Source organism: Dicentrarchus labrax, unplaced genomic scaffold (genome assembly GCF_905237075.1).
Source record: "Dicentrarchus labrax unplaced genomic scaffold, dlabrax2021, whole genome shotgun sequence".
Classification (NCBI taxonomy): Eukaryota; Metazoa; Chordata; class Actinopteri; family Moronidae; genus Dicentrarchus; species Dicentrarchus labrax.
Genome location: NW_026136999.1, coordinates 277055 through 304072, shown reverse-complemented (window position 1 = coordinate 304072; position 27018 = coordinate 277055). Strand labels below are relative to the sequence as shown.

At 42.2% G+C, this 27018-nt stretch overlaps 1 protein-coding gene across 1 annotated transcript in view; it reads left to right on the top strand.

The window, feature by feature from the left end:
- The window catches only part of sptbn5 (spectrin, beta, non-erythrocytic 5), a 42221-nt gene that overhangs the window by 2113 nt on the left and 13090 nt on the right, over positions 1-27018 (top strand). Inside the window, 52 exon segments of the mRNA XM_051395821.1 lie at positions 2928-3095; positions 3339-3455; positions 3566-3723; positions 3853-4081; positions 8203-8289; positions 8381-8488; positions 9556-9640; positions 10250-10383; positions 10558-10778; positions 11044-11182; positions 11340-11474; positions 11568-11656; positions 11808-11961; positions 12048-12251; positions 12323-12529; positions 12626-12797; positions 13088-13224; positions 13357-13569; positions 13666-13818; positions 14226-14356; positions 14442-14693; positions 15156-15231; positions 15781-15918; positions 15920-15993; positions 16099-16348; positions 16437-16576; positions 16698-16797; positions 17257-17427; positions 17512-17676; positions 17987-18076; positions 18193-18329; positions 19165-19351; positions 19462-19571; positions 19662-19752; positions 20437-20553; positions 20632-20789; positions 21812-21944; positions 22266-22411; positions 22904-23018; positions 23093-23203; positions 23655-23834; positions 23916-24113; positions 24197-24346; positions 24423-24527; positions 24952-25140; positions 25225-25380; positions 25465-25656; positions 25915-26010; positions 26114-26235; positions 26341-26455; positions 26527-26640; positions 26767-26888. Coding sequence (XP_051251781.1) covers positions 2928-3095; positions 3339-3455; positions 3566-3723; positions 3853-4081; positions 8203-8289; positions 8381-8488; positions 9556-9640; positions 10250-10383; positions 10558-10778; positions 11044-11182; positions 11340-11474; positions 11568-11656; positions 11808-11961; positions 12048-12251; positions 12323-12529; positions 12626-12797; positions 13088-13224; positions 13357-13569; positions 13666-13818; positions 14226-14356; positions 14442-14693; positions 15156-15231; positions 15781-15918; positions 15920-15993; positions 16099-16348; positions 16437-16576; positions 16698-16797; positions 17257-17427; positions 17512-17676; positions 17987-18076; positions 18193-18329; positions 19165-19351; positions 19462-19571; positions 19662-19752; positions 20437-20553; positions 20632-20789; positions 21812-21944; positions 22266-22411; positions 22904-23018; positions 23093-23203; positions 23655-23834; positions 23916-24113; positions 24197-24346; positions 24423-24527; positions 24952-25140; positions 25225-25380; positions 25465-25656; positions 25915-26010; positions 26114-26235; positions 26341-26455; positions 26527-26640; positions 26767-26888 — 7541 coding nt within the window.

Below are 27018 nucleotides of genomic sequence, written 5' to 3'. Positions count from 1 at the left end.
TGATGGCAGCAGACTTTACGTTGAGCAGACGCACTGATGGAGGTGCAGTGATGATGTCAGTGTTATTCCTCCTGCTGATTGGCTGTCAGTCTGTCAGTCTAACACAAACACTCATTAATAACTGTCAGGTTTATCTTAGCCTCCACACACACTCATTAATAACATTATAAACATTATAATCATTATAAACATTTTAAACATTATAAACATTATAAACATTATAAACATTAATAACATTATAAACATTATAAACATTATAAACATTAATAACATTATAAACATTATAAACATTATAAACATTATAAACATTATAAACATTATAAACATTATAAACATTAATAACATTAGTAACATTAATAACATTATAAACATTATAAACATTATAAACATTAATCACATCATAAACATTAATCACATCATAAACATTAATAACATTATAAACATTAATAACATTATAAACATTATAAACATTATAAATATTAATAACATTATAAACATTATAAACATTAATCACATTATAAACATTAATAACATTATAAACATTATAAACATTATAAACATTATAAACATTAATCACATCATAAACATTAATAACATTATAAACACTATAAACATTAATAACATTATAAACATTATAAACATTATAAACATTATAAACATTAATAACATTATAAACATTATATAACATTAATAACATTAATAACATTAGTAACATTAATAACATTATAAACATTAATCACATTATAAACATTATAAACATTAATCACATCATAAACATTAATAACATTATAAACACTATAAACATTAATAACATTATAAACATTATAAACATTATAAACATTAATAACATTATAAACATTATAAACATTATAAACATTATAAACATTAATAACATTATAAACATTATAAACATTATAAACATTAAAAACATTAATAACATTAGTAACATTAATAACATTATAAACATTATAAACATTAATCACATCATAAACATTAATAACATTATAAACATTATAAACATTAATCACATCATAAACATTAATAACATTTTAACATTAATCACATCATAAACATTAATAACATTATAAACACTATAAACATTATAAACATTATAAACATTAATAACATTATAAACATTATAAACATTATAAACGCTCTCTCTCTCTCTGGGTCTGACTTCATGTGTTTTCTCTGATAACTGGATGCCAGCTGTTGGCTGAACTCTGCTGCTCTTCATTCCCAGAATTCCTCAGGGCTTTCTGCAGGTTGGGGGGTGTTGTCAGTGGAGGCCTGATATGCTGGTGCGCCATCGAGTGGCAGTTGTGTGTATATAACCTTTAATCCACAGTTCACAGGTGGTTTGACCTCACTAGCGGACCATTAGGTAAAATCTTACAATTATTATTAGTTTGAATTATTATTAAAATCTAAACTAAATAGAATTACTAATAATAATTTATTCAAATTGAATTATTCAAGTAGTAGTAAATTAATTAATTAACTAATCACGTCGGCTCTAACATATTATAATTTGAACTATTTAGTTTTTCATGTTGATGAGTTTTAATAATTTTTTAAATACATATATTTTTTTCAAAATGTAAAGATTCAATTAAAGTAAACTATTAATAATGATTAGTTTTTATGAATTTTTTTACAGTGTAGTTTTAATTACCTAAAAATTATTTTAATAAATTATTATTGTAATTTTAATGGTAATTTTAATTTGGTTTGAAAAATTTAGATTTTACATTAGACTCTGAAATGACATTTATTTTATAGGACAAACTATCAACTGAAAATAGTTAAAGATGTTTTCTATGGTGTTTTGTGATGAACTGTGACTGACAGCGTAACAAAGCAACAGGAAACCAGAACAAGGTCCTTCTATAAAAGGCTCTTCAGATATCTCTACTTCCTGTTTGATGAATTAATATTTACTGGATAAACACACGTTATCAAGACAAGAGTTCCTATAAATCCTACAGCTTGGTGTTACACCCAAACACACCTCACTCAATTTTAGCTTTTTAAAGCTAATTTATGGCAGAAATCAAACAGTGCCCAGTGTTTGCTGCTGAAAGGAACATTTTTATTTTTGAAAACTGATTAAACCTGTTGTCACATATTTAAAAAAAAAAAAAGACGATGACAGACAAACTAACAGGATGTAACGAGGTAAAAACTCCAACAAGATTTGTAAGATTCAGCTCCTCCATCAAGTCTCTATGAGCCGATTCTAACATAAAACACAATGAGGCTGGATTATAGTGCTGCAACTAATTAATATTTTCATTACCAATCAATCTTTCAGTTTGTTTCTTTATTAATAACTTCAGCAGTCTATAAAATGTTAGAAAATAGTTGAAAGAGTCCAAAGTGACGTCTTCAGATGTCTTTTGTCGGACCAACAGTAAGAAGAAGACGTGTAAGAAGACTTTTTGGTGAACTTGTGTGGTTTTAAATTCAGAACAAACAGTCTGAAGTTGTCCACTTGAGGAGCCGCTCTGAGCTGTAAGATGTTACCTGACCTGCAGATAACCAGGATGTCCTGAAGCAGAGGCATTATGTAACAGTGGGTAGAGGCACTCGACTCTCAGGATGATTTAAGGGACATTCTCTAGTTCACACTGAGCTTCCTGCCTGTCACAGAGCTGTAAACATGTTCACTTACACAGAGGTGGAAGAAGTATTCCAATCCTTTACTTAAGAACCAATATATCAATGTAAAACAATGATATTATTATATATTACATTACAATAGTGAACAGCAGCTTATAAGAATGAAACATAAGGGATGGGGACAAACTCCACTGTCCCTGTTCTGTGCAAAAATACAAACATTTATCTTGTGATAGAACAAGTATCTTCTACAGTTACAGTTCATTGTAGTTACCTGGACAGTAAAAGATCTTCACTACCTGCAGGAGAAAGTGGAGCTGACTGACGTTTACACGGAGCTGAAGACCGGAGTCCTTCTGATCCGTCTGCTGGAGTTCATCTCCAGAGAGACGCTGCCTCCACCCAGCCGCCGCAAACTGAGGGTCCACTGTCTGGAGAACAACAGCATCGCCATCGGCTTCCTGAAAACCAAGGTAACTCACCTGTCCAGACCATCCAGAGTCCTACAGGGACTCACCTGTCCAAACCATCCAGAGTCCTACGGTAACTCACCTGTCCAAACCATCCAGAGTCCTACGGTAACTCACCTGTGTCCCCCCCCCCATCAGCTTCCTCCATAAAGAGTTCACTGAAGGTTTGAAGTGGTGGTTTTGACGTCCTGATCATAATTCTGACCTTTATGTTGACTCTACACCAATCACTGTCACTGCCGTCAGATTCGGGTGGATCTGATTGGTCCAGAGAATGTGGTGGACGGGGACCGCACGCTGATCCTGGGTCTGCTGTGGATCATCATCCTCAGGTTCCAGATCGGACCCATCAACCTGGACGAGGTAGGGAATCGAACCCGCAACCTTCAGTTCACCTGAAAATATGAAGATTTAATGATGAAAGAGAAAACAGAACAATTTAAATTTAAGATCTGTTTGGGTTCTTCCTCCAGGCGGGGGGCGGAGCCAGTGTGGCTCATCGCTCGGCGAAGGAAGCTCTGCTGATCTGGTGTCAGAGGAAAACGTCAGGTTACGATGGCGTCAACGTGCAAGACTTCTCGTCCAGCTGGAGGAACGGACTTGCCTTCAACGCCCTGATCCACGCACACCGGTGACATACACACACACACACACACACACACACACACACACACACACACACACACACACACCAGTAACACACACACACACACACACACACACACACACACTCACACACTGTTTTCTCTCTCCATCTCAGGCCTGACCTTTTTGACTACCGCCGTTTCCATGACGACGACCCCCACCGCAACCTGGAGCACGCCTTCTGTCTGGCGGAGCGGGAGTTCGGGATCATGCAGCTGCTGGAGGTGGAGGACATGGTGGTCCCCCATCCGGACGAGAAGTCCATCATGACCTACGTGTCCCTGTACTACCACTACTTCTCCAAGATGAAGCAGGGACAGACCATCCAGAAGAGACTCGCTAAGGTCTGAACCAGCACAGGGGGTAGAACTGAGCCACTGTAACACACACATACAGTGCAGGGTACAGTGCAGGGTACAGTGCAGGGTATAGGGTACAGTGCAGGATATAGTGCAGGGTACAGTGCAGGGTACAGTGCAGGGTATAGGGTACAGTGCAGGATATAGTGCAGGGTACATAGGGTACAGTGCAGGATATAGTGCAGGGTACAGTGCAGAGTACAGTGCAGGATATAGTGCAGGGTACAGTGCAGGGTATAGGGTACAGTGCAGGATATAGTGCAGGGTACAGTGCAGGATATAGTGCAGGGTACAGTGCAGGATATAGTGCAGGGTACAGTGCAGGGTACAGTGCAGGATACAGTGCAGGGTACAGTGCAGGGTATAGGGTACAGTGCAGGGTACAGTGCAGGGTACAGTGCAGGGTACAGTGCAGGGTACAGTGCAGGATATAGTGCAGGGTACAGTGCAGGGTACAGTGCAGGGTATAGGGGGTACAGTGCAGGATATAGTGCAGGGTACAGTGCAGAGTACAGTGCAGGGTATAGGGTACAGTGCGGGGTACAGTGCGGGGTACAGTGCGGGGTACAGTGCAGGGTACAGTGCAGGATACAGTGCAGGGTACAGTGCAGGGTACAGTGCGGGGTACAGTGCGGGGTACAGTGCAGGGTACAGTGCGGGGTACAGTGTGGGGTACAGTGACAGGTCCTCGTTACTTTAAACCAGTGTCTGAAACAGGCACTCAGGTATTATTGACAGTATGCTATTTAAAGAGTGTTCCTTGAATAAGTTCATTTCCTGAATCAACTAAATAGAACAAGGGACAGAAACACATAAAATTCATTCTGTTGTTGTCCTGGTTTACAGCGCTGTAGCCAGTGCTTGCCGTTTGAGCTTCAGTACCGGTGGCCAAGACCTTTTTTTGTCCTGATTGAACTATAGAAGGTTCTTGCTGGATATCTAAACCACTGGTTCCCAACCGCTTTGCTTCAGGGAGCCCTTTTCTATCACTGAGTATTTTGTACATTTTACAATTTTGAGCAGATTATTTCCTGAGAATATATATACATAATATATTGTTGTTTAGTATATTGTTTTTAACAATCATTCATACTATCTAAACTATCTAAACTTGAAAAACTATTAAATTTAGTTTTATTCACAGAAATGAATGAAATGCTGAGATATTGGTCTACTGTGTCTAGTCCTCAAGACCCCCTACGAGACTTTGGCGACCCCTAGTGGGGGTGCTGACCCTCAGGTTGGGAACCATTAAAATACAGTTAAAATTAACGATTCACAATATAGATCTTTTTTCAGCCAATACAATAATAAATTGCTTAAAAAAAATTATTTTAAAAAGAAATTCAGACACTTGTGACTCTTCAAATGTTCTTCAAAAAATGATCAAACAATTTCCATAAGATTCAAAATAAATTATTATCAGCTGATGATTCATCAGCTGTAATTTAATTATTCTGATAATGCTTTATGATATAAATTTCCCATCATTAATTATCTGCCTTATAATGATCTGGAGTTAAAGTCATCACATTTAAAGTGCAGGATACAGTTCAGACGTCACAGACACACGTCACATTGACTTAAACTGCCTTTACCTGCAGAAACCGTGGACTAACTGTGACAGGAGCTTCACTGTTCATTCATTGGTACTAACTGTAGTAGTAACAGTGTTAGTGGTTCTGACATTAGACAATCAAACTGTGGATTTGTGCACCCTCTGCAGGCTGCTGTGGGAACTGCAGGCTGTAACTGTAGAGACTCTCATGGTGGTTAATCCGTCTCCTGTCAGTCAGCGTGGATTACTGCTGGATTACATTCACACTGACAGGAAGTCACCTGCAGATAGAGCTACAACACCCACTAACTAACCCTAACCCACTGTCCACAACAACTACACTGTGCTCACTTTACTTATAACAGCAGACACAGAAATATCTGCCAAAACTGTCACAGATAGAAGAGAGTGCAGGTAATACAAGTTTCTACCATCAACAGAAACCATACCATACCATATGATGCTCTGACGGTGGTTTTCTGTGCAATTTACAGTCTGTAATATAAAATAACAACTTTATTCTCTATAAATTCCTTTAAAATGACGTATAAATAAAGTTTTTGTTATGACATTTTTTACTGAACTCAACTTTATTGGTACAGAAGCCCAAAGTGCTTCACATAGCAAATGGAAACAACACATAAAACAAAATGAACAACTGTAGATAAAATTGTGCAAGTCTAAAAAAATGAATACAGTAAAAACAATAAAATGTAAAACATCGAAAAAATAAATAAATAATATAAATAAAAATATAATTAGATAATTAATTATTTATATAATTATGTATTAATTATTAAATAAACACCAGAAAGAAAAATAATGTAAAAACCAAAGATTAAAACCTGAAAACTAACATTAGTCCAAGGTCAAATCCAGATTAAATAGATGATTTCTCGTCGTTGTAATGTCTGATAGAGGCAGTTCACAGTTTAAGGCCATAAAAACATCACATCAGGATCATTTAAGAGAAAAGCAGTGGAGGATGTTGAGCTCACAGCGCGGTGATGTTGCAGTGGTCAGGTGACTGTAGAGTCTATCCTGTGTAGCTGACTGTGGGCGGGGCTGCAGACACTAATCAGATCAGATCACTGAGACACTGCAGCAGCTAACAGCTAACAGCTAAAACTGGAAGTGCACACCTTTACCTGCCGTTGGCTCAGAGGAAGAGGAGACAGGATGAAGGGTCTGGTTCAGCTCAGAGGAGGCATTTCATATTGATTCTGTTGTTGTCAGTTCTCTCTGTGTTGGTGTTTGTGTTTGTTCATTGATCCGAGGGAGGAGTGTTAATATTCCTCCTGTTTCTACAGTTCTCTCTGGTTTCATACAGATGTTTGCTGTTGTATAAAAAGTGGAACAATAACTGTTTGTATTGTGTTTGTGTGTAGGGTTGGTTATATGTAAGAACATATCAGTACACTACAGCAGTGGCTCACAACCTTGTTTCTTAAACTGATGATTAATTATGACCCACATAGTGAACACAGTAACTGCAGGACGGACATACAGTCACCAGATCCTCGCCAGTACGCAGCGCTGATGTCGATACATAGAGTGTTTATGTTAAGGTAGCTAACCCGTTAGCAATGTTTGCTACATATGTACCAGATAAACCAGGTATGTCCAGGTCCAGTGATTTACCTGGGGTCACATAATGATTGCACCAGGGAGGTGTGTGGGTTGTGTCCAGGTGTGCTCCAGGTGTTTATCTGGGTAATATGCTGTAGGTGTGTATGTGCAGAGTTAACAAGTAATGTCAGTGGGAGGAAGTCTCAGTGGTCAGTGGGTGAAGAGGCAGTACAGGACAGGATCTTCCTCCAGATCCCAACACAAGGTTTGTCTCTACAGCTAACCCCTAACCCATAAAGCTACAACATAGCCACTAGCTTAGCTTCAACATTTCTGTTTTCAGAGGTAAAGTTTGTTTCCTAGAAAACATCCACTAACGTTACATGTTTACATTCTTGTGTCTAATCCAATACGAAGGCTAAAACTTAGGACTTGTACGTTAATTAGTTTCACATTAAAATGTATCTTTTTCTTTCTTTATCTTTCTTTCTGTAATATAACATTGATGTTAAAAAGTGAGGGAGACTCTTCAAATGTTCATTTATTTGTTTCTTGTTCATCAAATAACTTCACAAACATACTTTTGCTCTCATAGAACATAAAGTCTATCAATCATTTTGCATACATTCAAAATAAATCATTATTAATATAAACCGATTATTTATTGGTTGTAATTTGATTATCCTTCTCAAAATCGTATTATGCAAATTTTCCATTACCGCCCAATAATTCATCTGTCCCGATAATTATCGTACATCCCTGTTGTTTTGTCTCAATGGATGAGGTTCCTCAGGGATCAATCTCAGGGCCGCTATCTTTCTATGCTGATGACACACAGCTTTATGTGTCTGCTGTTTGAAAAGCTCCACCTGGTTGAAATATATACGTTTTTAAAAAATGCAATTTTCTCTTTCCCAGATATTAAACCTAGAGTATAATAGTGTGGACTAATTTTCCTCTCTGTAAATGTTCTCCTCAGATAGTCGGGATGCTGATGGAGCTGGATGACATGAAGGTCCAGTACGAGAGACTGGTCTCAGATCTGCTTCACTGGATCAAAACCAAGGTAACAAAAAACAACAGTGTTGACATTTGGATGAGAGGAAATGATGCTAATCAGAACTTAATGTGATTATTGTCTATGTGTCTGACTGAAGGTAGTGCAGCTGAATGACAGACGATTCCCAAACTCTCTGAGGGAGATGCAGAAGCTGATGATGGCTTTCAAGACCTACAGAACTGTGGAGAAACCTCCCAAATACCAGGTGAGACAACGTCATAACAAATGAAGAATCTCCTTCACCTACTCAGCCTTCAATTGGATTTATTTATTTATTTAAACTTAAACTCAGAGTATCCAGCTCTTTATTATTAAAGATGCTGTGTACGACCGAGTGCTGCCGCCCACCAGACTCCATTGACCAAAACACAAATTTTACCTCATGAAACACAGCAACAAAATGAAACTCACCAGAAGGGACTTTGATTGTCTCTTCACTGTTCCAACAACAACAACAGCAACCAATAACTCAGGTTTGGACCAGAATAATAAGTAAGATGAGGAAATAGCCTCGAAACCGGCTGCAATGGCCAGAATGTAAAGTTAGCTGATCCTTGTTGTCAAAGTCCGTCCACTAAAAGTTGTTGTTTCTGCCACTGACAGTGTGTGATAACTTACTTATTATTATTTTATTATGAATTTTTATTTACTCCCGTCCTTCATCCAATTGTCTGGAAAAAAATTGAATAATTTAGAAATTGTAATTTTTTATGTTACATTATATATATATTAATAGTTCTGAATTAATTTTATTTAAGTTTGAAAATGTTTATTATAATAAAAAAACGATATAAATGCAAACATTAAAAGATACAAATTTAAAAGTTATTTTCATTATTTAAAATGTATATATATTAAAATTAGTTTAGGTACAATTAGAGGACTGGAACAAAGCTAGTGCACGTTATTAAATATTACACAATAAAGAACAGAAAATAATACTGTTTATGATAAATTCAGATTAACATGGAATATAAAATTATTAATTAATGCCGTTATTTCTCTGTTTCTCGCTGTGATGAGCTCTGACATATTTTGCTGCTTCTACAGTAATGTAAATTATGGTATTTTCCCAGAAGAAATATTGAGTTTTGTTTTTGTCTGTTTAGCTTAGTCAGATGTGTTTTTAGTGTTTTTACTATTTTATGTTGTTTTTGCTGCTTTTATGTTGTTTTTATGTAAAGTGTCTTTGAGTATCCAGAAAAGCTCTTATAAATAAAATGTATTATTATTATTATTATTTAGCTATACATTCAATTTCTCTGTCTTTAGGAGCGTGGGGCGATTGAAGCTCATCTGTTCAGTCTGAAGACTCAGCTGGCAGCCAACAACCAATGGGCTTACAATCCTCCAGAAGGTATAAAACACACATACACTCAGACACACACTGTATTAAACAAAGTCATGTGAAACAGTAATATTACAACAGGAGCATAAAAAAATACTGTAAAATAATGGTAATTTGCTACATTTAAAATACATGAAATTAGTTTAAAATCCTTTTTGGAAATCTATATTTTATATATTTATTATTTTATTATTATTATTTAATAGATTAAACAGTTTTTACAGTATAAATATATTATTAACTGTCTTGTGTGAAAATTGAAAAATTATTCTTTAAATAAGCATTCATTTTATGATTATTTACAGTAACAGCAGCACCTCATTTACAGGTTTTTCACTTTATTTTACAATCATGTAAATTCACAGGGTCTTTTGTAATTTAATAATATTTTAATTTATTGATTTATGTATTTAAAAAAAACCCAGAAAATATCTGTAAAATAAACAGGAAATCCCTGTAAACGTACAGATGTATTTCACAGTGCAGACATACACTCACATGCAGACGCAGTTTGTTATATTATTCTATATTATTATTATTATTTTGCAATAACATATATTCTGTGACGTTCCTGCTGGAATCTAATGTAAATGTGTATTTTATTCTGTGTGTGTGAAGGTAAAACCCTGAGTGACATCGAGAGGAGTTGGGCTCTGCTGGAGAGAGCTGAACATGAGCGAGAGCGCGCCCTGCAGGAGGTGCTGCTTCGCCTGGAGAACCTGGAGCTGCTCGCCCAGAAGTTTGAGAGGAAGGTAACAACATCTGTCCCTGAAACAGACGACTTCAAGCTTCCCAAAATCTAACATTTTCTCTCTCGCCTGGTGTCTTTAATGAGTGAACTTCAGTAGCACAGAAATATATTATTACTGGCTGACATTAGTCAGATGTTTAAACCATACAAAGTAAAAATGTTTGAATCTCCTCAGGCGGCACTGAGGGAGGGCTATCTGGAGGACACGCTGCGTCTGATCCGGAGGCAGGACATCCGAGGTCTCTCCACCCTGGAGGAGGCTCAGGCGGCCGGCCGGCGTCTGGAGGCCCTGGCTACCGACGCTCTGGCCAGAGAGCCACGCTTCACCGCCCTGAGAGACATGGCCAAGACCATCGAGAGAGGAAACTACCACAGCAAGGAGCAGATAATCAGGAGGTGAAAGAATGACAGCATTCAGGTTCCTTCCTTAGCCCCGCCCCTTTCTGCGCTGTGCTCCAATCACAGTTGAGCAAGACTAGGTCCACTTCCTCCTTTACTTAGATATGCTATATATGCTAGGCTAATCTTTATGTTGAAAACACAATTATATTTTGAAGAAGGTTAAAAGATGAAAGTCAGACATCTTAAGTTAGTGAATGACTAACTAGCTTGCTCTGTCTGAGTTTACTGTGTATATATATATTATGTGTTTTGTGTTAAGAGAGGAAAGCATCAGTCATCGGTGGAAGGACGTACTGCAGCAGCTCCAAGATCAGAGGGGGCTGCTGGGAAATGTAGTTGAAAATCTCAGCGTCCTCCGAGACATCGAGCTCGTCTCCCAGGAACTGAAAGAACTGCAGGTGAGTTTACAGAGAAAACGATCTTACAATGCCGCTGTTGCCCTGTTAGACGTCTTTGTTTGTCTTTCCAACAATCACCAACTCTGGTTTCTCTTCCTCCGTCCTCCTTCCTCCTCTTCTTCTTCCTCCTCCTCCTCCTCCTCCTCTCTGTCTCCAGTCCCAGGCCGGGTCTGGTGAACTGGGCAAACAGCTGGCGGAGGTGGAGTCTCTCCTTCAGAAGCAGGATCTCCTGGAGGCTCAGATCTCCGCTCACGGTGAAACCATCACCGCCATCAGCAGCAGAGCGCTGAAGGTACATTATTGATTATCATTATTGATTACAGTATTTTATAAAACTAATAGCTAGAGTCAATACTGAGTCCAATAATCTTTGGTTTGTCGTCAGGTGAAAGTGAGAGACGGTCAGCAGATTCAGAGCAGAGTGAGAGCTCTCGACACGCAGTATAAATCTCTGGTGTCTCTCAGCAGCAACAGGTTCTCTTCACTTTTATATCTGCTTATTGATTGATTGATTGATTGATCAGTTATTGGACAGAAGAAGAAGAATATACGTCACTCCTCTCTCATGTTTCTTCATCCTTCTCTCTCCTCCTCTTCCACTCCTTTATTCTTCCTCCTCTCCCAGGAGGAGTCAGTTGGAGGCTCAGCTGAAGCTCTGTGAGTTTCTCTATGACTGTGAGGAGGTCCAGTTCTGGTTGAATGAACGCTGGTTGAGGCTTCAGACCGCCGGACTCGGACGAGACCTGAACCACATCCAGCTGGCCCAGCACAAACACAAGGTCCATAAACCTCAGACTGGATACAGTCTGTTTGATTCGTACCGGAGCTGATTGGGTCAATAATCAATGTGATGGCGTTCTCTCAGGTTCTGGAGGCGGAGCTTCAGGCCCAGGAGTCTCTGTACCAGGGGGTACTGGGTCGAGGTCAGGACCTGCTGTCCAAGCAGAGTCAGCTGAACCAGCGAGCCATCCAGAAGTGGATCAGTACCCTGAGGAAGCAGTGGAACCACCTGACGGACGAGGCGACAGGACGCCGCCGTCGACTGGAGGCCGCGGCCGCCATCAAGCAGGTTGTGGTCTGACAGGATCCAGGTCTCCTCAGACCCTCTGACACACCGCTAACTGCTGCTCCTCTCTTCAGTACTTTGCAGATGCAGCAGAGGCCAACTCCTGGCTGGGCGACAGGAAGCCGCTGCTGACCGCCGAGGATCACGGGAAGGACGAGTCGAGCACGGGGGCGTTGCTTCAGCGTCACCTGCGGTTGGAGAAAGAGATGGCGGCCTACGCCTCGGAGATTAAGAGGCTGTCGGAGCAGGCGAGGAGCGCGGCGCAGCTAACAGCTCTGACGGTGAGTAAAGACTTCCTGTCTGTGTGATGTCACTGATGAGGTTCCTTACAACCACCGTTTGAGTTTGGTGCGTTGATTCTCGCTCTTCCTGTGTAGGCGGAGCCTCAGCAGAGTCAGATGATCCAATACAGCGATTCCTCTGGAGAGGAGGAGGGGCCGGGAGCTGTGACATCACCAACACCGAGCACCAGGGGTGGGAGGGGCTCTGGGAGCGCCCCCTCCCAGAGTGACGACAGCAAAGCCAAAGTCCGCTTCAGATACAGCAGAGGTACTGATGTCTGCTCCCCAGGAGAGTCTAATCTATAATCTGTAACAGTTCCTCATTAAACGGTGTATAAACTCGGGAGCTATGTTCGATATGTAATGGATTCAATCGATCAATCAAGTCTGGATCTTAAGTTATCAGAGAAACAAGCTAAGCTAACGTTAGCAGCAGCTCGGCTCTGTCCGTTAGAATGATGTCATAACTCGGTCAATAAGAGATAATAATGTCGTCCGTCCTCTTTATCTGTCGACCTGCAGGAAACGTTTAATTAATTCACAGTGAACTGATTTCAGGTCAGTTTCCGTGGGATCGTAATGAGATGGTAACCATCGTCAGCACTGAGCCGGATGGAGACCGAGTTCTGGCCAGAGACAGCCGAGGAAACCAGCAGCTCATCCCCAAAACCTACCTGACCCTGCTGCCAGCCGCTGTATGATCAATAACCAATACCATTTCAATCAGATCAATACCCTTTACATCAAATATAATTTAAGAGCAATAATAAGTCAATCACCGTCTAACGTAAAACCCACATGTCCTCCTCCTTCCTCACTCTGCTCAGGCTCCTCCCCCGACCCCGCCCGTCTCCACCAATGGCGTGCCAGAAAGTCCGAGCAGGAAGTTGAGCCGTCCGAGGCGCAACCGCTCAATGCGCCGCAGCACGACCGAGATCCAGACCACATGGTTGCCAGACCCCGAGTACCAGAGAGACACCGTGGAGAGCACGCAGACCAGCCTGGACCAGGACTACAGCTCCATGTACAACCGGGTCAAGGTGACAGGGGCATTGTGGGAAATGTAGTTTGATGATACTGGAGATTAAAAAGGGACATTTTCTGTAAAAAGTAAAGATCTTGTTGTTATTTTGCAGTCGAAGACGAGGAGTCTGGAGGAGGCGCTGCGTCTGCATCGGTTCTACAACGGCTGCCAGGAGTTTGAGTCTTGGATGGAGGACAAAGAGAACGTCCTGAACACCTTCAGCACCGACGGCGACAACCTGGGAACGCTTCAGGCCAAATACGAGGTGACGACGAACAGACACCGTAAACTGTCTTCAACATTTAGGTCAAACTCTCAAGGTTTGAAATAAACAAAAAAATGTGAAAGTTTTACGAACAAAAGAAATCAGTGTTTCATAATTTAATAAGTTTAATTGATGTATTGATTGATAAAAGGTATGAAAGATGAATAATTACCGATACGTAAAGACTGAGATGTAGTGAGCAAATACAGATGATTTAATATTCATTAACTCAGTTCTAACCAAATATAACTGACATCACTGTTAGCAACAACAACAACAACAACAAACAACAGTTCAATCGTATCAATTGTTTTGCTAGAACACGTAATAAATGAATATTAACTGATCATTTATCAGAGGGAGGGAGACACTGTGTGACTTTGTTGTTATTGATCTTCCTGTTTTAGAACTTCTTGACTGAGTTAGCGAGTGGGCGTGGCCAGTTGGATGACATCATCAGAATGGCGGAGGAGCTGGTGAAGAGTCGACACAGTAAACAGAGAGAGATCCAGGATCGACAGAGGAGGGTTTCCAACAGGTAACAATTACACGTGATAACATCCAGAGTCCACCGTCCTGGTCTGACCTGGAGCTGATGTGAGTCTGGTCCCTGGTGTCTGCAGGTGGGACCGGATCCAGCGGCTGAAGGATGAAAAGGGCCACGAGCTGCTGAGCACAGCAGACGTGCAGTCCTTCCTGCAGAGCTGCGAGGAGGCTAAAGCTCAGCTGCAGGGTCAGCTGTCGCAGCTCGACACCGTGGACGTTGGCTGCAGCTCCTTTACCCTGCAGGCCGAGGAGAAGAACCAGGCTCAGACCCTCAGAGACATCCAGGCCCTGGAGAGCAAGATCGCCTACCTGAAGAGCGTCGCCAAGATGTAAGAACCTCATTTTATTGGTTTCATTCTGAACCAAGAGGAGAAAACTATGGATGGTGGAAGTGGGCTTCCACAGAAAACAGCCAGAGGAGATTTTAAAAATCACTTTTGTCGCATTAAAACTTTTGTAATTTCAAAGGTTAGAAAACTGTTTGATTCCTTCAGAACTCAGTTTAATAATTATATTTGTTTTATTCCCAATTATTACCTTTTTTACTGGTGGAAGTTGGTGCCAAGAGAGTCTGGCTCCAAAATTTGTATTTAAAGCCCCTACAAGGAACTGATTCTGGTGCCCCCTGTGGACAGAAGCGGTAGTGTTTTCACGGCTTCATTTCATTGGTTTCAAAAATCCGACCTGGAAAATCAATGGAGGAAAAAAGTTCTATAATATGAAACATTAGTCGCTGGTTTGGTCTCTTTCTTTTCCAATTCTGGTCCCTGATGTTGTTTCCTTTCTCACAGGAAGCAGGACTGCAGTCCAGCAGAGAGTGCAGCCATCTCGGAGGAGGTTCGGGGTCTGGAGGCTCTGCTGGATCAGGTTTGAGTTGATCGACTCTAGATGTTCTCAGAGCCGAGGTTAACTGCAGGGCCCGTCTACAGGCTCAGTGTTGTTTAAAGCACTACTGCAGCCAGCAGTAAGGTGGCAGTAACGTTACATAAACATTTTACAACGTGGTCACGGCACACACGAGCATTATCCGGCTCCCTTTTCGGTCATTTTCAAAGAACCAAACCAAAGAACATCAGACACAAGGGAAACACTGGAACTCTTCACACTGAGGACGAAGAAGGGAAGGGACACAGGGAATATATACAAAATAAACCAGGAAGTGAAAAACTGATGACACAATAGTAAAAATGATTAGCTCGGACAGATTCACAGACAAAATAATATGTTAGCAAAACATCACAACATAATCTTTTTCAATCCAATGTTGCTGAGTAAGCCGTATGTTTGATCTGTGGGGGGATCTGTTAGCATTGAACGGGCCCCTGTAGTCCTCGCACGTCTAACATCTGAGCACCTTCCCGTTAGAAATCAAACCGCTCTCGTTCATCCTGTTCTCCTCCTCCCGTTGTTAAATAGCTGAAGTGCCAGGCGGCGGACAGACAGCGCCTCCTGGAGGAGGCCCGCAGGCTGCAGAGCTTCCAGCAGCAGGCCAAGGAGCTGCAGCGCTGGGTCGGCTCGGTCCAGGATCGCCTCCTGCAGGAGGAGGCAGCCACAGGACGTGGCCTCGGCCGTCGCCCTGCTGGAACAACACCAGGAGCTCCGGCTGGAGATGGAGGAGCAGAGAAGCAGGTAAGGACAGCTGGTTTATTGGTGGTTATTTCATTAATATTAATTATATAATAATTAAATGACATGTATGGGTTGAATACGTCCACCATGTTTGTGACGTCTCAGGATGAAGGACATGGAGAAGTTGGGAAAGTCTCTTGAGAAAAGCTCCTCTGATGGAAAGACAGGGGGCGTCGACATCCAGCAGACCCTGGACAGACTTAATGCTGATTGGTCCAAGCTTGACAACATGTGGACCAGTAGGAAGGCCTGTTTGGAGCAGGGGGTGGAGCTCCAGAGGCTGAACCAGGAAGGAGACCGGATCGAGGCGGCGCTGTCTGGACACGAAGCACGACTGAGGGTCAAAGACGTTGGGGTGAGGACACTCACTCTGATCTGTTCTGACTCGGTTCTGACAGGCTGTATATATAATGTGTATTCTGATACGTGTGTTTATTGATCAGGACTCAGTGGACAGCGTCCACAGTCTGCTGGGCCGGCAGGAGGAGCTGGAAGGTCTCCTGAAGGCTTTGGATCAACAAGTCAATCATTTCATTAATCGCAGCCAGGAGCTGATCAACCAACAGCACTACGCTGCCAAACAGTAAGAGAGCAGAAAGTATCCATACATATGGAGTTCAAGACAGAATGTCTTAAAATGTCCAAATATGTCTCCAACAAAATGAAATGGTGATCAATATTTGTGTAATTGTTTTATCTTTAAGCATCAAGGAGCAGAGCAGCAGCATCCAGAAGGCCAACAGGAAGCTGAAAGAGAGCAGCAGGCAGAGGAGGAGTCTGCTGCTGGCCTCAAAGAAATATCAGGTATTATTATTATTATTATTATTATTATTATTATTATTATACTATCATAGTGTAACAGATGTGGATAAAGCATGAATAGAAGACATCTCATGGAACATTAATCATCTGCTCTTAAACATTCATAAAACTTAAATATTGGCTGGATAACATGATAACATCAACAGTAAACACTTAACAACTTAAACGGTTCAATTTCCAAAGGAAACAATAAAATAGTGCAGCAGTGTTTTGCAGCACAGCGAGGGGAAAATGGGAGGAGCTACAGAAGCCCAGGAGGTGCAGAAGAGGCAAACTAATCAGAAAACTAATAAACCAAAATGAAAATAAAATTCACAAATACAGATTGAAAATAAGAATTAATAAAGTTTGTTTTAAACTCTGTTATATTAGCATTATTTATATTTCTTATAGTTATTTGCCGTTGGTTGGAGAAATAAAGTGTTTCCTGATGTGCTGCAGGAGTTCCAGAGAGACGCAGACGAGCTGCTGCTCTGGATGGAAGAAAAGTTTAAGGTGGCGGAGGACGAGTCGTATCGCGATCCCACCAACATCCTCCGAAAGCTGAAGAGACACGAGGCGGCTGAGAAGGAGATGCAGGCGAACCAGGTCTGGCTGGAGAGACTGGTTCAGGTAAAGTGCTGCTCTGTAAACCACCAGCCTGTCACACTGTGTGAACAGGGCTGAACTCAATGGTGTGTGTGTTTGTGTGTTCAGCTGGGGCAGGAGATGCTGGATGAAGAGCACTACAACAGTCAGAGCATCAGGAGGAAGTCTACTCAGCTCTCCAGCCGGTGGAGGAGGCTTCAGGACAAGATGGCCGACAGAGGAGACAAACTGAGGCAGGCGGGTCAGCAGGAGCAGCTGATGGAGCTGCTGCAGGTGAAACACTGACTGATTAACTGACTGATTAACTGACTGATTAACTGACTGTAAAGTGTTGACTCGTGCTAACATCACCAACCGACTGATAACTGACAGCTGACTAATAGCTGGACTTACTGATCAATTAGCTAACTGATCAAAGGGCTAAATGACTGACTGACCAAATAATTACTGGACTTAATTGCTAATTGGAATTTAGCCAATAATTAACTGACTAGCTAGCCAATTAGCCTCGGAAAGGAGGAAGTTGACCAACAAAACCAACTTTTCTGCATTAGTTTGGTTGAAATCCTTCTTCCTTCCTCAGGACGCCAGACTGAAGATTGAGGCCATCCAGTGGATGCTGAACAACGCCGCCAAAGGTCACGACCTCCGCTCCAGCCGACAGCTCCTGAAGGTGAGGCCAACGCCGAGAGAACGTCAGTGGTTTCCCGTTGTGGTCCAGTTTAAGTGCGTACAGCGGTTAGTGTGCAGCCTGTTAGCGGTCAGTAACTGCTGTGTTTCTGCGTGAAGGAGCATCAGCAGCTGGAGCAGGAGGCCAAGGAGCTGGCGGAGAAGATCAACTCCATCGTCAGCAGGGCCAAACACCTCGCCTCCAACCACTTCGACTCGCAGAGGATCCTCCAGGAGACCGACACCTACCTCACTCTGTAGGTCAACGCTGGGCACTCTGCAGGCGCTGGTTGCTAACGCTGGTTTCAGCAACACTGGAAAAAAATAGGAAAAAACTAATATTATGCCAAAGAAATACTGTATTAAATTAGAGTTTTTAATTTTACATACAATATTTTGTCTTTTTATGTTTAATTAAAGATATTTACCTGTAAAAACAATGAAATGAGCAATAAATCCAGGTGAACTCTGCTATAATACAAATAATCAGTCTTACATTTACAGCAGAGTGCTGTTAATATTTGATTTTTCTTATTTTAATGTGAATGTTAAAAGTTATAGAACTGTAATAAAAGTCATTATCTGTGAGATTACAGTAACTATTGCTGTTTACACTGATAACAACTGTATTTGGACAGTTTACCAATGCTTATACACTGATAAACAACATTTATTCAACTTCATCATTATACAAGATTTCTGTTAGTTAACTAACTAATACATTAAAATTACACAACAAACACTTTTTTACTGTTACTAATTTTACATAATTTTATAAAGTTATTAACAGTAGTAAACTTGAATTTAACAGTTTAATCTATTAAATAAATATAAATATTTGCGACTAAATTATAGATTGGCAAATTTTGTGCAGTAATTTTATGATCATTTAAATTTATTTTACATTAGACATTCACAGGTTATTTTGTAATTGTATTAATATTTCAATGTATTTAAAAAACACAATAAATGGTGAAAACCCCGTAAACGTTTACACGGTGAACACTAGCAGCGTGGCTAAAGGATTAAATAGCCTCTTAGCTCGGTGGAGCTTCTAAGTAAAAGAAAACAACAATTTGCTTTGTGCTGCAGGTTCAAGTCCCTCCAGAAGCCTCTGGACCGGCGCCGAGCTCAGCTGGAGGCGTCGGTGCTGCTGTTCGGGTTTTATCATGACGTGGACCTGGAGCTGAGCTGGATCTCTGAACACGTTCCTGCCTCTGGATCCACGGGGTTGGACAAGTCTCTGGCCGGAGCCATCAGCCTCATGCAGAAACACAAGGTACCAGCTGGATCCCTGAAGGCTGATGTCTCATATTTAAAGCTCCACTTTATTTCACACCCTAACCTTTATAATCACAATAACTGCTAAAATAAGATGTGTGTATGTAGGAGTTGCAGGTGGAAGTGACCACCCACCGAAAACACCTGAACCACGTCCTGGAGAAGGGGCGGAGCCTGGCCAAATCCAGCAAATCAGACGGAGAGGAAGTGCTCCAGAGGTGCCCTTGTGTCTCTCTTCATTGCATTTAATGTCAATACGTCCTTCTCTCCTTGATAAGTCACTATGTGGACTGTGCTGTTTTTTGTAGGTGCAGCCACCTGAGTGCAGAGTGGGAGGAGCTAGACGAGGCGTGCAAGAGGAGAGCCGCTCACCTGAGCAAGGCTATAACCAGAGAACAGGTGAGATGGAGAAGAATGTTTTAAAAAACTTGGTGAGGCAAAGTGAATGTCTAATACTGGGCTCAGACGACATGATTTCAGTCCAACCCGACACATGTAGAGCATCGGGAAAATAAGGGAAGAGATCAGTCATCAGTGAATCAGAGCTAATCTCTTGTGTGACATTAGCAGTCAGCCTGAGCTGGTGTGTTAAACCAAATCACGCAGTCCTGCACTGATTATAGAGTGAATGACCCAGAGTTGCTAAACTTAGGTCGTAAATTAGTCATATTAACTTAATAGATGTTTCCTCCGGGAGAGTATATAAGTATATAAGTATATATATATATAATTAGGCCACCGTAACCTCTAACCACACCTGTATACTCCTAACCCAATACTAAGCTCAGCACTGACAGGCTAGGACCAGGTTAACAGGTTAACTAAACCCGGAAACCAATTTCAGTCGACTATAACTATAATAATTCAGATGTTCAAAAGAGTAGTCTGAACCCAGCAGTAGACTTTCTATCTCTCCCCCAACAAAGTGCCCTTAATAGTAAACCACTAGATACTACAGTTACATTACTAGCTGACAAAAAGACAGCAGTTATACCTATAAATATATATATATATATATTTATATATATATATTTGAGAAACTGTTTTGGAAGCATTTTGTGCTGAATTGTGAACTTTCTCCAGCTGCTGTTGGACTGCTCGGAGTTGGAGTCCAGGCTGACCGAGACACTCAGTCTGGTGAACACTGACGACTACGGCAAAGACCAGCTGGCCACACAGAGTCTCATCACCAAACACCAGGTACAACAGAAACAGCAGGGGACCTCAGATCGTTCCATGTGGAACTCTTCCTCACTTCTTTACTTGGTTATTCTGTAGGTGTTGGAGGGCCAACTGGAGGTGCTGGAGGTGGAGGTGGAGGAGTTAGGAGACCAGGTGGAGCAGGCGGTTCAGAACTGGAGCCTGGAGGAGCTCAGCAGGCCCTACAGTCGCCTCAGCAGCCTGAACCAGCAGCTGCAGCACCAGGCAGCTCTCAGGTAAATACTGACTCTTATTTATTACTCTGTAGCTTCATTATAGTTGTAGAGCACATTTCAACAACAAGGCTATTCAAAGTTGTCAGACCTCAGAGATGATGATATAATCTGAAAGTGAAAGGAGAACGGTAATATACAGCAAAATACGGAAATAAGCAGCAATCAGGTGTTTTAAAGCGGTGGTTCCCAACCTTTTTCTATCATTGAGTAAACTGACATATTATATGGATATTTCATATTATATTAAATGCATAACAATAACACTACAGAACTGAACTGAGAGAGTTTTTTTGATATTTTAAAGAACTTCTTATACAATTCTCTGTCTCTATTGTGTATTTTAAATTTTCACAAATCCACTATTTTCTTTTCCCTGACGAAAGCTTGGTGATTGCGTACTTTTCCAATGCAGGACGAGGCTGTTTATCAGAGAGTGGAGGCTCTATACTGTTGATATAGTTTGTGTTCAGCTCTTCAATGTTTCAATCTTAAATAAAAATCAAAACCTTTAAAATAATTAAATGTTCCATATAGAGATTAATTATTTACACACCTTTTAATCAAGAAGGTCTTGTGACCCCTGTGATTCTCTGGCGACCCCTAGTGGGCACCTCGATCCGTAGGTTGGGAACCTCCTCCAGAGGTCTGAAATGTTCTCAGAGTATAAAAGTGAATTTCTACCGGCTGTTTATGTGTAAAACTAAATGAAAACTTGTCGTCTTGTTACATCTTTTATGTTGTTTTCTTCACGTTACGTCTGTTGTACTTGATATGCAACAGTTTGGATGTTTGGAAGGTTTGCAATGATGACATAATAATCCTTATAATTATTAATAATGCATTCAAACTCAAGTAATTAACCTAATTTAAAAATGTGAGGAGCTTAAAGTTCAGATATTTGTGTAAAAGTAAAAATACCTGAAAAAACTTCCCACAGTACAGAAATAAGGTATTTGTACTTTACTTCCCACCTCTGATCGCCTCTGTAAGCTGTGTGTCTGACTGCCTGTGTCTCCTGTCAGGGGTCAGAGGTTAAAGGAAGTCCTCCATCTCCACGAGTTCACACGAGAGTCAGCCGAGTTTGAGGACTGGACCAACCAGCAGAGACAGACAGCTGAGTCTCAGGACCTGGGCAACGACTACCAACACGTCCAGGTTCATTAAAGTGACCCAGAGCCCCACAGATCAATCACAGATCAATCACAGATCAATCACAGATCAATCAGACAGGAGATTAGAGATTATCACAAAACACTGGATTATTGCAGACAGATGATAGATGTGTTTGAGGTTATTTAAAAACTCTCTCACAGAGTTTATTTTTGTATATTTTTCTCTTTAAAAATCTTTCAATATATTAATGATGTTATATTTAATTCCTGCTCCTGTTTATCTTAAGATAATAAGGAAATTAAAGTAACGATAGTAATAATGATAATAAAGATGTTAAATGTTTCTCTGTGTTGGATGTTTCAGTTGCTTCGTGGGAAGTTTGAAGGTTTCCTGAAGCAGCTGGAGGTCGGAGAGGAGCGACTGCAGAGCTGCAGCGACCTGGCTGATCGACTGATCCACAGCAAACACCCACAGAGCTCCGCAGTCAGAGAGACACTGCAGCAGCTCAGGTACGCTCAGCCACAAAGCCCCGCCCCCTTTCTGCTCATGCTCCAATCACAGTTCAGCAAGCCTCGTCAACTTCCTCCTTTACTGTACATAGATATGCTATATGCTAGGCTAATCTATGTTGAAAAGACAACCACATTTTGATGGCTAACTGATGATTGATGTACATTTTCTAGCTAACTTTCTAATTTTAATTGTTTAGCTAACAGTATCTAACTTAAGATGTGACTATATGTATATGTCTCTTTTACCTTTTAACCATCTTCAAAATGTGGTTGTCTTTCCAACATAGATTAGCTTAGCATATAGCAGAGGAAAGGAGGAAATTGACAGAGGTTCAGACTGAAGTTTGCCCAACTGTTATTGGACACAGAGCAGAAATGGGCGGGACTTAGGAAAGGTCAATTAGACCATTCCAACTAAGGCAGATGAATTAAATAATGTTCTTTCCTGTTGCTGTTTGCATTATGTGTTCTTCCCGACTTTGTTCGCAGTGCCTGCTGGGAGGATTTGAAGGGCGTGGCCCGAGAGCGTCAGGATCAGCTGCAGAGAGCCGAGGAATGTCACCGCTTTTACCGAGACCTGACTGACGCACTGACTCTCATCCAGGTACAGCGTTTATCAATACACCGTGTCTATCCATCGGTCCACACTTACGTACTGAAATCAGTCTCTCTCTGTAGGAGCGACAGAAGAGCATCCCCGACGACGTGGCGAAGGATTTACGAGGAGCGATGTCACAGCTGAGGAAACATGAAGCTCTGCTCCACGAGCTGGCTGCCACAGAGCAGCAGGTACAGACACACAGAGAGACAAGAGTTCATCATTCCCTGCACGAAGTATCGGGATTCCATCACGTCTATAACATTGGACCACAAAGTTGTAGCTGGCGGTTGTGTTGTCTGAAGTCCAAATGGGGTCACAGGCTGTAAAGTGTTGCTTCATTTGTTTCAGCTGGTTTAACATTATTGTGAGCTTCAGCGGTTTCATGCAACTATGGCTCGATACGACTGTGTGCTGCTTCCAATGGGTTTGAGATTAACTGTGAGAGTGTGAGATTAACAAAGATTTTGTTTCATCAAATCCAGTTTCATAACTTAAAACTTGTTTTTGGAGGACATTTTGAGAAAAGAACTGTCTGGAGAGAAAAAGAAAAAGTGTCCTGTGAAGCAGCTCGTGGCCGTGTTGTTGTTGTTGTTGTTGTTGTTGTTGTTGTTGTTGTTTATGTATTTGTGTGTGTTGCAGTTACAGGAGCAGCTGGATGCCGTCGACTCCATTCTGGAACTCTGCACGCCTCAGCTGAAGCTCCGCCTACAGGAAGTTCAGCAGGAAGTGGTGGACCGGTGGGAGGAGCTCCGACGCAACGCAGAGCAGAGGGAGGAGGAGCTAAAACTGGCATGCCAGAGATACCTGTTCCTGAACACGGTGAAGACAGATGGATGATTCAACGTCTTCAAAAATCCCATCATGCTTTAGGTCTGACCCACGTGTCTTTGTGCTCTCCAGGCGCAGGATTACTTCCTGTGGTGCAGTCAGCTGATCGGTGCGATGGCTGCGGAGGAGAGCATCAGCGACGTGACGACGGCCGACCTCCAGCTGGCCCAGCACCAGCAGCTGTGGGCTGAGATGGAGGCGAGACAGAAGACCTACCAGCAGGTTCTGGACATGGGCGCGGATCTGCAGACACAGGACAACAGGAAGGAGGTGAGGTTTAGATACTCGTGGTGCGTTCGGGTGCAGTCTGGTGTCAGAGGTGTTGAACCGCGGCTCTTTGTGGGTTCTTCCAGGTGCTGGAGAAGCTGGAGGCCCTGCAGGCAGAGCGAGACAAACTGGAGGAGCAGTGGAACCAGAAGCAAAGCTGGTTGGAAACAGTCCACCTAGAGCAGGTCTTCTACAGGGACGTTAACAGCGTGGACAAGACCTCCAGCTCGCAGGAGGTACGGGAGGTCTGTGCGTGTGTTCTCCAGACGAAGTGAGACGTTCAGTGTCTGATCGTTGCTGTAATCTCCACAGATCCTGTTGCAGAACAGCACTCTGGGAAACACGGTCGATGAGACGGAGGGTTTGATCAAACGCCACGAAGCTTTTGAGAAGCTGCTCAGCTCGCAGGAGGACAAGGTCTGCTTCTGTGTTTATCTCTATCTAATACGTAGACTAAGCTGATCCATTAAAGGGACAGTTCCCCCCAAACTCTTGTTCAGTTGAAAGAAAACAGGTCCTACATGAAACTGCTCACATAAGGATTATCTTCAGTAACAGAGTCATGATTTCTGGAAAGATACATTACTATTGAATATGTATTATTTTGTTGCTGTCTGATTCCAATTTATTGGAACCACCATTGAACAGTATTGCCTTTAATATGCTATAGAATGAACCAATATTAGCTAGCTAGCTGGCTAACATACAGGTAGCAGGGTAAGGGCTTAGATGTGCACATTCCTGTCGGGCAGCCCTGCTGGAGGCCAACGTCCTGAGCGTTTACCTTGATATGAGGTGCTGCGGCGCTCATCCAGATCTTCCCTTCCTCTGTTTGGTGCAGCTGTCGGCTCTGAAGGAGCTGGCCGAGCGGCTGAGGAAGCAGCTGAGCAGAGAGAAGAGCAGGCGGGTCAAAACCAAACTCAAAGCCCTCCTCCAGCGACGGGATAGGATCAAGGAGCTGTCCTTCAAACGCAGGGAGGAGCTGGAGCTTTCCAGAATGCTCTGCATCTTCAACCGAGACGTCGCAGAGGTAGCCGACTAACCAGTCAGAAAATATTGTCCAGGATGATTTTTATCTTCAAATGAATAAAACATTACCAAAACTAACCAACAGGCTGAGGAGTGGGTGTCGGAGCGGATGCAGAAGATGGCGGAGGACGGTAAAGCCGACCTCAGCAATCTGCAGGCCAAGATGAAGCTCCTGCAGAAACATCAGGTGTTTGAGGCTGAGATCCTGGCTCACAGAGAGATCATCAGCTCCGTGCTGCAGGTGAGACCAGTTGATAATAAATATCAGATGAGATGTTACCAGATCACAGGTCAGATTCACCGTCTTCTTGCTCTGTGCCTCCAGGCCGGGAAGGAGCTGGTCTCCATTCGCCATCCGAGGTCAAAGGAGGTGAGGAGGAGTGCAGCTAACCTGGAGCTCCACTGGGAGGAGCTGAAGAAGGCCATGGCCACCCGGGGGAAAGCTCTGGAAGATAACAGAGACTTCCTGGAGTTTCTGCAGAAAGTGGAAGAGGTGGAAGCCTGGATCAGACACAAGGTAGGAGACAGACAGACGGACGGAGGGAGGGATGGTGTGTTTACAGTGTATTTACACACTGACTAACTGTAAACAAACTGTAAACATACTGTAAACAAACTGTAAACACACTGTAAACGTATTATCTGTAAATATACTGTAAACAAACTGTAAACATACTGTAAACACTGTAAACATATATAAATGTGTTTATAGTATATTTACAGTGTGTTTACAGTGTTTACAGTGTGTTTACAGTGTGTAATGTCTGTGTTTCAGGAGGTCATGGTTAACGTTGGAGATGTGGGGAAGGATTATGAACATGGAGTTCAGCTGCTGAAGAAACTCAGCGAGTTCAGGGGGACTGGAGACGGGGTGAGGATGCAGTGTGCTGGCTTTATGTTTGTGGATATCCGTACTCCTCACAGCTCTTTGCTGCTCGAGCCTTAAATGTACTGAAGTTATGTTTGATCTGTAGCACGTGACGGTGGACGACGCTCACATCACAGCCATCAACAGACTGGCAGCCCGACTGGAGAAGAGACAGAGCGCTGATGAACTGGTGACTGTCAGACAGCGGAGACAGCAACTCAATGACAGGTAACACCCTCACCTTCATGCTCACCTTCATCCTCACCTTCATCCTCACCTTCATCCTCAGCCTCTAGATTCTGTTTCACACTAAAAACCCCTCGCCTCCTCTAGGTGGAGCAAGTTCCATGGAGATCTGAACAATTACAAGAAGAAGCTGGAGGGGGCGCTGGTGGTCCACGCCCTCATCAGAGAGCTGGAGGAGGTTAGAGACAGAGCCAACGAGAAGGTCAGTCACTTGATACCTTAAAACTTTACACGTCTCGTCTCCTGCTGAGACTGACAGGGTGTTGTCTGCAGATGCTGCTGCTGCAGGATCAGGACTGTGGGTTTGATGTGGACAGCGTAGAGAACCTGATCAGACGCCATGAGGAAACGGAGAGAGAGGCTGGGGTCATCCAGGAGAGGTCAAAGGTGAGCTTTTATAGCAGTGTTTGATGAACTAGAGTCTTGAAAAGATGTGACATTAATCCAGTCAGTGTCCATTATGATTGATGGACCTAGAGTTCACGGACTGCTCTCCCTCTCTCATCTACTCAGGCCCTAGAGAAGGAGGTCTCAGATCACCTGAAGGCTCGATCAGTGATGAGCGACAAGCTGAAGAACAAACAGAAGGAGGCCCAGAAAGCTCTGAAGACTCTGGACAAGGATGTGAAACTCAGGTGAGGGAGATTTTATTTTATATATTATTAAGTGTTACCACTGATGTCAATTAACTTCTTCTAGAGCAAGACCCATCAGTCTGTTTCACCTTCAGTAGCTCATGAAGACAAATTAAAGCCTCAAGCAGCG